General features: G+C 41.3%; 1 protein-coding gene across 1 annotated transcript; it reads right to left on the bottom strand.

Annotated features, from left to right (window-relative positions):
• Positions 1-1,496: 1,496 nt before the first annotated feature.
• Positions 1,497-8,717, bottom strand: LOC103776647 (alpha-aminoadipic semialdehyde synthase, mitochondrial-like; the record flags this gene model as incomplete). Its single annotated transcript, XM_008944165.1, has 12 exons — positions 8,505-8,717; positions 7,201-7,377; positions 6,461-6,545; positions 5,661-5,728; positions 5,390-5,536; positions 4,325-4,403; positions 4,106-4,233; positions 3,792-3,940; positions 2,484-2,606; positions 2,248-2,359; positions 1,657-1,716; positions 1,497-1,564 (listed from the first exon to the last, which is right to left on the bottom strand). Coding segments are annotated over exons 1-12 (1,409 nt in total), but the record flags the coding sequence as incomplete, so codon positions are not given.
• Positions 8,718-10,496: the final 1,779 nt, after the last annotated feature.

Below are 10,496 nucleotides of genomic sequence, written 5' to 3'. Positions count from 1 at the left end.
GAGACCATTTCACCTGTTTCCCTCATGGACTTCCAAAGGATATAAGCAATTCGTCTGAAGAGAGCCCTCAGAAACTAAACTAGACACAGCACAATACTTAGTTACAGTAATAACACAAGCCACGTAACTCCTACAAGCTCCAAGCAAGAGCCTACCTCTAGCTAAACCATCACAACCCAAAGCAATAAAATCCCTGCTTTCATTGGCATTATCTCCAGGTTTTGCAAAGGAATGGAGGGTGCCATTAGCAGGTCTTGATCTTCAACAGCTAAGCGAGCAACCGCAATGAACAACTGAACATCACATGCAGCACACAGGTCTGCAGAAATACCAAACATCTACCTACAAAAAAAACCTTGAGAATGAAGTCTCCAGATTTTCAAGGTAGTCCACACAAGACCATGCAAGCTATTATGGAGGAAAAGAAAAACAAAACAACGAACACCAAAATAGATTGTCATGCTGTGTGAGAAATAAGAAAATTTGTTATTGAGACAGGCTCTTGAGTTGGTCCACCAAACAGCACACAACAAAAAACACTGTGAGCTGAAGTCTGTGAGAGGCAAACAGCATGTCTCCTTGGGTGGAAAACCGTGCAGGAAAACCTGTAGTTCACCATGCACAAGTTCCTAACCAGAACTACCAAAGTTCCCAGAGGAAATTGGAGAAGTCTGGCATGTAAAAGTCAGTACGTTACAGTTGTAGGGCATAGCACATACAGTGCTCAGACCAATTTCAACTTTTATATGCTGTACAGTGCAGCTGGCACTGATCATGAACATAAAGCCAGAGGTATCCACTTATTTTCAAACTCATGTTTTTCATAGGTAAACTATAGGCGTTTGTTAATAACAGGGGGCAAGGAGAAGGGAAAGGATATCCAAGTTATTCACACTTTTGTTAGCTTAATCCACTCAATGCTATTTCTTTCATGACCACTTCTGTCGTTACCACTGGCACCTAACTACTGAGACAGGGTGTGGATGAAGTGGTAGCTAAAGCTGTAGCTACAGAAATACAATGAAAAGTCTGAGAGTCTCACAGGGGCTCCTGAATACAACCAGTCACAGAACAATGCCATGCAGCACAGCACTTGAGCCGTACTAGATTGAAGGTGTATTGGAGAGCCTTTTCCTTTCAGCCGTTCCTTTCAAAGGACTATATGTTACATCCATCTTAAAGGGCAAGGATTAACAGAACAATACTGGCACATGGCTGTTTTCTGCCTCTGGTAAAACAGTCTTCATAACATAAGGAAGAGAAAAATGACCACCTTCTCAACTTCAGTATAAGTCACTAACAACACATGTTAACGTTTTAGGCAATGTGCATGAAGGAAGAAGGAAATCACCAAGCTAGAAGACATTTAGACACAGTGAAATATAGCAGTATTCCACCAAAACACAAGACTAAATAAATGCAAAAGGACATACAGAATGCAGAGGTGGTTATTTTTTAATCCTGAACCAAATAAACTTTACGAAGTTATAGATTACCTGCTTTCTCTCAATTTTTGGATATATTCATACTTAGGTGTCAGTGAGCCATTGGATGCAATCACTGCCTAGAAACACATGAAACAAATTTTGAGGATTTTTTTACCTGTACATTTTAAAGCAGAGGAAAACAAGCAGAGTGTCAAATTGTAAAACTTACATCTCGAACAACAGGTGAGTAATTCTGCTTTTCAAGAGGTTCTGAGCCGTCTGATAACAGCTATGGAAATAAGTTATTACAAATTAGGTAATTTTATTTCCTGTAATTTTTTTTCAGAGTAAAACATCAATATTTTAAGCAACACTTAAATGCATGCCACAATACCAGCATCTTGTAGATCTGAAATTCGCCTGACCCTGACCAGTGTCATTCGACTTCTATGAAAACACAGAAATTCAAACAGCTGTCTGATTGTCAGTGATTGTTGAGTGCCCCAAGAAAATCACATTTAGACATCCACTGCAGGGTGCAGGAGCAATGAACTACCCACCAAAGCCTGTTTCCTGCCTACAGAAAGTGTTTGTGACAAAACCCTACGGCATCCAGGTTGCTAATGTCCCATTTTTTGAAAGTAGTGCCTCAAGACTTAGAAAGCTTTGTTACTTTTTTGGTTTTTTTTTTTGGAAGTACAAAGTCAGTTATGTTATACAGCAGATTCCTTTTGAATATATACAGGAGACCAGAAAAGCAGCAAACAAGTAGACCAAATACCAAGTCTTTTACCTTCCTATTGGATACATAGGACCTTACCATCTCTTCAATATATGGGAAAAGCATATCACCAAAGTACTCTGTTGCTTCTATAGGAAGCTGTGCTGGCAGATTGTCAATGGAACACATCAAAATCCCAGAGCCTTCAACGCTGAAAGAACAAACACAGCTCTTCTTAAACTACTTCAGAAGTGTTATAACTGTATGAGTTTTCAATATAATGCTTCACAGTACAAATTACAGAGGAAATCAATAACACTTAAAGGCTCTCCCACCTGTCATGAATAATGTGCTGGTCAGCGTCATACATACAGAACGGACTGTCAATTGTTGTACACTCTGTCATAAATTCTATAGATCCTCCAGTGTCTGCTGAAATGTCACATATTGCTATAAGTCTAAAGCAATTAAACAAAAAAGACAAAGGAATAGAGCATTATCCAATTTACTAGGAAACATAGGTATGGAAGATAACAACCGAACAGGAAATAAAAGACATGAGAGAAGATCTATCAGACCTGTACCTTCATTCATCCAAACTAACTCTGAAGTCAACACAACACAATGACATCCAGAAACGCAAGGGAAATCTGACCCTGCCAAAGTTGTAAGATTTCTATTCACTTCACAAGAATCCATATTTCACATCTAACTCCTTAAAGACCAAGGGAATCCACTCATCCATTCCTCAGTACTCCATGTGCTGTCAACACTTCCCATTCATTGTCCATTTACCAGTTCCCCGAGTTGTCACTGGGCATTCCTGCACTAGAATAACTTCACCATCATCAAGGGAAACCTAAAGAAGTAGCTGTTTCCTTTCAGTTCACAGATAACTGGCAGAGGTGGAACATTTATTAGACTAACTCTGAACCTCTGACTCCACTGAAGGTTAACACTTAAGTTCTTTATTTGTCATGTGAGAGAAAGAAAAGTGTCAAGAATGGGCAGAGAAGAGACGAAGACCTGGTTCCTCACCAGGATACCTTGCCATATCCTCCCTAAATCCATCGCCAGGCCAGTCTCCCACAGAACTATTACTTGAAGATATAGAGAAAGGGTGGCTCCCACACATACTAAAAGGAGACCAACTCTGGGTTTGCACCCCACGTTCCATCCTTAAAGCTATTCAGGGCTCTGAAGCATTTCTGCTACCTGCTGCGGAAACCAGAGGTGCTAAGGAACAGTTACTGAACTTGTACAAGCCAAATGACAGGGTAGGAAGAACTTAACCAACAAACTGTGCTCAGGCATAGAAACCTCTAGCAATAATGGTAAACCAGGTACATTTCCCAGATGTCACACTGTTTGTATTGGATTCTGCACAAGGATCAGTGGAAAAACTACCCTCAAAGAAAGACAGGTGATACCTACCAATACTGTGATATTCTCAAAAATTCCAAACTGTGAAAACAAGACTGCAAAGCACAGAAGAACAAAAGCAGAATCGATGGGGCACTGTGCACCATGCAAGAGGAACAATGAGAGAAACAGAATTTGCTAGGTACTGTGGTGAAACTGCCTAACTTTACGGGTTAATCATGGTGCTGCAGGATCATCATGAGTGGACTGAGGTGTCTTACTTGTGTGGTAACTCAGGGCAGCCCTCTGTTGCACCAGCAGCAGATCTAACTGGCACCAGCAGATTCTGAGCATCCTGTCGACTTAACAAGCGAGGAGTGTTCTGTTCCCAGTATATGCCATTAATTAAGCAAGTTGTGTAGGGTGCAATCTGCAAAGAAAGTTACAGATGTTCTCATCTAGTACTTTAAGATGTTGAAAGCACTTGGACTAGTGTTTTAAATTAACGTTCTCTCAATCGATGGATATGCAAAGGTGTAGTAACTATCCATACTCCCTAGAAAACCTTCCATAAGAGAAGAGAAGGGATGCTCACATCAGTGTTAAAACGAGAAGTGTAAAGTTCTGGATGTTTATCATAGTCTACTGGATCATACAGTCCATCACGTTTCCTTACAAGATGATGGTGACGACTTAGCACAGTTCCATACACTTTTCTGAGGTCTGAGGTAAAAAAAAAAAAAAAGCAAGATGTTACACTGGGACAAAAAAAAAGAGTTTTAGTGTTTTCAATCAGTTTGTTGTCACAGCATACCTCCAGATCTAGAAACTTCCTTTAGCTCATGTGGTTCCACAAACTCACATGGGAGGGCATTGAACATTTCTTGAGCACCCTGTGAACCACGAAGCAGGTTTCAGAATGAGCAGAGAATACAAAGGTAGTATAACACTGCTTGTTTGGCATGTGAACACAAATACAAAAATGCCACACACAACTTGACAGTTCTTCCAGAGAACACCTTCAGAGCTACACAAACTGTTTCACATCAGTGCTCATCCAAAACAAAACTGCCTGGGCTCTTTGTACAAGGAATTCACATCACTCCCCATTCCTGCAGTATGCCTGACCCACAGTCCAGTGCCTGGTTTATGTTTCTCATTGCAGAGCTGGGAGGGCTCAACCCAGCCACAACAGATGGTTTTGCTGCCACTCTGAGGAGCAGTTTCTCTTTAAGGAAGACCCCTGCAAACCACTCTTCACTGACCAGGCTGTTCTAAATGCAAAGAACTTCAAGATGACTTTCACAACAACCCATGATAATACAACATAGGCCTCTCAGACATACCACCCTCTTGTCCAGAAAGCACACATTTATATGGGCAGTGATTTCACTTTATAGTTGGAGCTTGGTTAACTGATCTTTGTTGCCAAAACTAGGAGTAAACCTTTTCCCCTATGTCATAGAAAACATCTCTGAAGTGCAGCACTTGTAAGCCAAGGCAATGCTGTAATAAAAATAAACTCAGCAAGTACTAGAAAAAATAATAATTTCCCCTATACGTTAATGGGGTGATTCCACATACCTTGTGAGCCCAGAGACAACAGAGGGGAAAGAGGGAGACAAATATCATACAGGTGGGAAAGGAGAGAGGAGCAATAAAACAATCCATTTCTCATGATAAGAAGTTACCACAGTCAGCCTTGTCAGGCGTGATCTTATCTTAAAGTTTAGGGTACTTAAAAATCTTTACTGGCAAAGGAAAACCTAAAGTTCAAGCAAACAAAATTAACCCATCAACCCATTTAACCCAATATGTATCAAATGGCAAGTTGTATTCAAAGTAATATAGCATTTCATCTTGAAGACAGAGTTCTTACCTTAGAAACATTACCAGTGCCTGTAAACACAAATGTTAAGGGCCCAACTGACTTTGGCATCAATCCCAGTGAAATTTCATACCCGGCATCCCGTACTGCCTGCACAGCCTGACTGCTATTCCTGTAGTTATGTGCCATCCCAATGTGCTGAAATCAAAGGCACAAAACCATCAAGATATTTTATCAAATGTATTTATCTGAATTTATCAAATGCAGATAATTATCAGATGCCTAAAAGTCATTTTGCTAAAGAAAAATAAATGTGTCTTACCATGAAGGGAGTGTGATGTCCCAGGGCTAAAAATCGTAATCCCAATCCATGTAGAATGTTGATCATTCCTAGTGTTAAAAAAAAAGTAAAATCAGACCATCAATATTAATAATGAATGTGCACAGTTAGAAACTGTAGAGACTGACTGAAGTCTAAAATTATCCCGGATGGTTTTGCCTGTCTTTTAGTATTAATACCTTACTTCTAAACAAAGTTCAGATAAAACCAGGGAAGATGAAATTCAACAGTGGGCCATGACCTCAAACCTGCTCTGGGCCCACATTGTGCATTTCAGCACTACTTGATACTTGGATATCCTTTTATGAGATGCATCCATATCACCAGATTCCAGAGAAGGAGATGATAAAGAGTCTCCTGAAGAAACAAAGCTGAAGTTCAGTAGAAAGAAATGAGAACCATGCTGCACAAAAAGCAGTGTAAACGGATAACAGAGTGACAAACAGACGTTGCTCAAACTCATAGGCAGCCATTTCTTTCAACAGCCTATTCAGTTGATCTCTTGATATTTAGCCTGCCTCAGATTAGTTGAACAGACAAACAGGAGGGACTTCAAGACAACATAAAGTAGTACATTTGCCAGGAATCCACAGGACTATTTGACATGTAGTCTCATCAGAAGTAGGGAGCACAAAACAGAATGGAAAAAAGCTCTTAAAAGCAAGAGTTAAAAACGCAGTTAAAAACACATTGCAAAGCCTCAACCTTCAGGAAATGTAGACAACCAGAAGTATCACAAGAAGTTACTTGTTGCAAGCCTGCCTTTACTTGATGCACTATACCTGCTACACCAGCCCACTTTCCAAAGGCCACAACTCGCATTCCTTTATGATCAACCATTTTTTCATAGTCAAACAGTCGAATTTCCTGAAAATACATAGCAAATTGAGTATTAAAATTTTCAGTGAATGCAGTCAGTGGCACGTTGGTCTCCTAGGAATTACCTTTTCATATGCCTTAGTCATCCTTCGTGATAGAGGCTGATGGGTGTATGAGACAGGCAAACAATTCATAACAAGACTTAGGTATAAAAATAAAACCCTGAAGGTCGCACTGAATTCTTGTTCTAGAGTCTCTGCACTACCTGTCCACTCTTGGCACAGAGCTCCTCAATGGGCTACTCCAGCTGCTGCAGACCCATTAAAGGTCCCTCTTGCCAAGAGGCTGCTCATTTCTGAGTGAACTGGCTGCCTGCAGCTGTAATGACCAAGACAAGCTCTAGCTCAGAAACTTCCAGACAGCCCTTCATGCTCACACAGCGTGAACCTCTCTGGAGCACACCACGCTCCCAACTCACTTGCTTCGGGCACAGGAACAGAGTAGCACTGCAAGCACAAGGTCATCTGAGCAAGAAATACTCTACTCCAGGAAAGGATACTAAAGCAAGTCCTCATTAGCTATCTACAAACACGCAAGCTGCAAGTAACTGTAACAGGCAGCGAGCCTTCAATCGCACTGCAGCATTCGGTTCAGTTTCCATCCCACACCAACAGCCAACTGCCTTGGCTATGACACTATTTACCTGTCTTAGAATCTCATCCAAAAGGGGCATGTTTGCTTCTTGGGCTTTAATAGTGTGAGAGAAGAAGGCATAGCTCTTTTTAGGGATTAATTTGTCCTCCGGAGGTCTCTTCACGCCTATTATCAGAGAAGCCTCAGAAATATCTTCCTGAATAATGCCACCTGCTTTGACGTAATCCTACGAAAAAGGAGAATCAAAGTAAATATTTCTGGGTTTTTTTCATATTCAAATCTCAGCATATAAGCAACTGGAGGAGAGGACAAATGGATAATCCTACAAAGCAGAAACAAGTTATTGCATTGATACTTTCATAAACTTCTTTATCAAAAGGGGTATCAAACATCAAACTGAATTTCCATGCTAGCATCCTATCATAAAAGGCCAAAGCATAATTATGTGTTAGTAAAATGCTTCACCTTAAATTCAGACTACATAAAGGGTATTTTATTAAAGTATGTTATAGTATTGCAGTAATGATTAGTCCTTTGCAATGCATTGAAATACTGGGAAATAAGTTTAGAGAAATGTGACTAATCTGAAGACTGATGACATGTGATTTTATAAAACTGTATAAGACTAAGTCCAAGCTGAAGACCAACTTCTAAAAGAATGCCTTTCCATATCAAAATGTATTTTTGTTCTCCCTTATTTCAAAAACATATCAGAATTCCAGCTTTCACTATCATAGGCGTGTACTTCATGTGATCTGTGCTTTGGTGAAAACCAGGACTGTGCATTAATTAAAAGGTGATATCTCCAAGTGATCACTAATTCCTTACTTATGTTTTAATTTTTATCTCTTGGCTCAGATACCTTACAGCAGAGTATTACTGCTGCTATAAGAACTGTAAAAGCTCCTGAAACTCACAGCAGTAAAAAGAAAAAAACCCTCTCCACCCATTTTACATGAGGAATGGGACTGAAGCAGAAACAGGATTCACTAGATTTGTCCTTCCTCTTCTTTTTTTTTAAATATACTTATTTTTCAGTGTTGCCTCCACACAGACAGTAGACAAAGCCACCAATGTTAAAGGAATTCCCAAGTTTATACTTCAAGAGCACCTAAAGCTTCTTCAGAGACAGATGAAAGGGCAAGAAATCAATTAGAACAACTCCAAAAACTCACCAGTGCACTCACCTTACATTAAAAGGCTGAACAAAGTACTTTTTCCCTCTCCACTAGGACACAATTCCTCATTTTACTACAAAATTAGTAACATGCTTTTTCACTTACATCCTTTGAATATGACATGGTTAACAACTGAACTATGGTTTTGCCTATCGAACTCAAAATGGGACCTTACCTTCTCATGGATGGCTCTGCGGTTTGAGGGCTGCACCAAGACCTTGTACCCCATCTGCGTCAGTTCCTTGACGTGCTTTGGTGCCAGAGGTGCTCTCCTCTCCCAGGCATTAACATCTTCTCTCCTGATGGCCAGCACAGACTTACGATGATGCCAGCACTTAGTGTGATGGAGCACACACCTACCGTTTGTGTGACTAAAGGCTCGGAGCATGGTCAAGCCTGATGGCAGCAAAGACAAAGCAGTAAAATAACACAGGTATATGTATATGTATACTTCAAACACTGTGTCTGCCAAAGTTTTGGTCTCCTTTAACATCTGCTGTAAAACACAAACCAGATACTTTATACTCCAGTTACACAGTACTTTGGTGAGATGTGAATTTACTTTCAGTGTACTTTGTTGCACCTCAGTTTGGTGGGGTGATGTTACATAAATAAATTGTTTGTACTAAAAGAAAGAAAGGTTTTTAATGTGTTCAATGTACCATATTCTTAATTACATGGCTTAAAAAGAATGTTGGAAACTCAAAGATATCAAATTCATTTGCCAGCATAAACACGCAAAGACCAAGCACTTATCAAGCTCACATCAAGAACAATAAAAAGTAACAAACACACAGAAAGAAAGGAGAACACAAGCTATAATGCAAGAAGTTGATTCATAGAGAAAGCCCAATACATAAGACCAAATCTAAGTATTTTTACATAACGAATTCTTACACAGGTGGAAAATGGAACATAAGGGCAAGATCCTAACTACTGCTTAGCAGACAGCATATGTGTGGTCAGGAGCAAGAGGTTTTGTTCCTAATCAAAATTTTATGCAAAGTAGAAAAACTTCATTAGGACAGATTCCACTGCAGAGGATCATCCCTTCTCACTCCCAGTGAAGCATATATGCCACTGCTTAGCTCTGCTGGGAATGGCAAGGGCTCTGCACAAGTCCAGCACCAAACACCCGGGAGCCTCCGGACTTCAGATGTAACTTCAGATGTGACTATAAGGCGTGGATCTCAAAGACAGAGGCTTCAAAGATGTGAAATTTGCTTCCGAAACAATTTTAACTGACTATTACATGAATCCCTGTATCTGAACCATTTGGAACATCCTATTTGTCCTCATAGCTCAAACCTGTAAAATCTCTAATTCCCTAAAGCCTTAAGAGGTCCTGTTTAATTCCAGGCTTTCTTAGACATAAAAACTAGCACATGAAGGAAGTCGTGAGCAGAAGCACATGGTCCTCTATGCTAGCTCCAAACATGATCTTCCTACCAACACTAGATTTGTCCACCAGCAGAAGTGACTGTACAGAAAGCATGTATTACCTCTCAAAACCAGAGGAAGTCTTGTCACACAATGTCACTGTTACTGTACACCAAAATACAACAAGGAGAGCACCTCATACCGAAGCACTGCACCTCATAACCAAGCTGCCGTGAAGCAAATTCCCCTCACACATACAATTCCTACAAGAAAAATGCTGCTTCCCGGAGGCAGTGAGCTGCCTTGCACTTCCAGCGGGTGAGGGGGAATCAGGGCAGTAAGCAAACACTCCGTGTGACCTCTAGCAGGCCAGAGGTTCACACACATGCCTCCCTGTGTATGCTCAGGCTTAGCCACAGCGATACCGACATCCCGCTGGAAAGGTGAAAGCGGTAACCTCAGCACTCGAGGCGTGCAGCGCTGCTGAGCCCCCCCGGCTGAGCGAGGGAGCCGAAGGGCCCCGCTCCCTCACCACCCGCGCTGCGGGGCTGGTCACACCACTTCCAGCTTCAACGACACCAAAACAGGGCCGAGCAGGAACAGCAAAGGCGGCAAAAATAACAGCAACGCCTCTGATTAGAGCTCGCCGTTTTACGATCCTGTTTCTAGAGTGAGCAGAACGCACTTACGCGGACAACCTGTGCCCACGCTCACTACTTGAGACCCGGCGCAGCGGAAGCGCCCGGGGATGCCGGCGCGTTTTCCCCCGAGCCCGCGGCCGCGGGTC

This window comes from Merops nubicus, unplaced genomic scaffold, assembly GCF_000691845.1.
Source record: "Merops nubicus isolate BGI_N331 unplaced genomic scaffold, ASM69184v1 scaffold53407, whole genome shotgun sequence".
Classification (NCBI taxonomy): Eukaryota; Metazoa; Chordata; class Aves; order Coraciiformes; family Meropidae; genus Merops; species Merops nubicus.
This window is presented reverse-complemented; position numbering and strand designations above follow the sequence as displayed.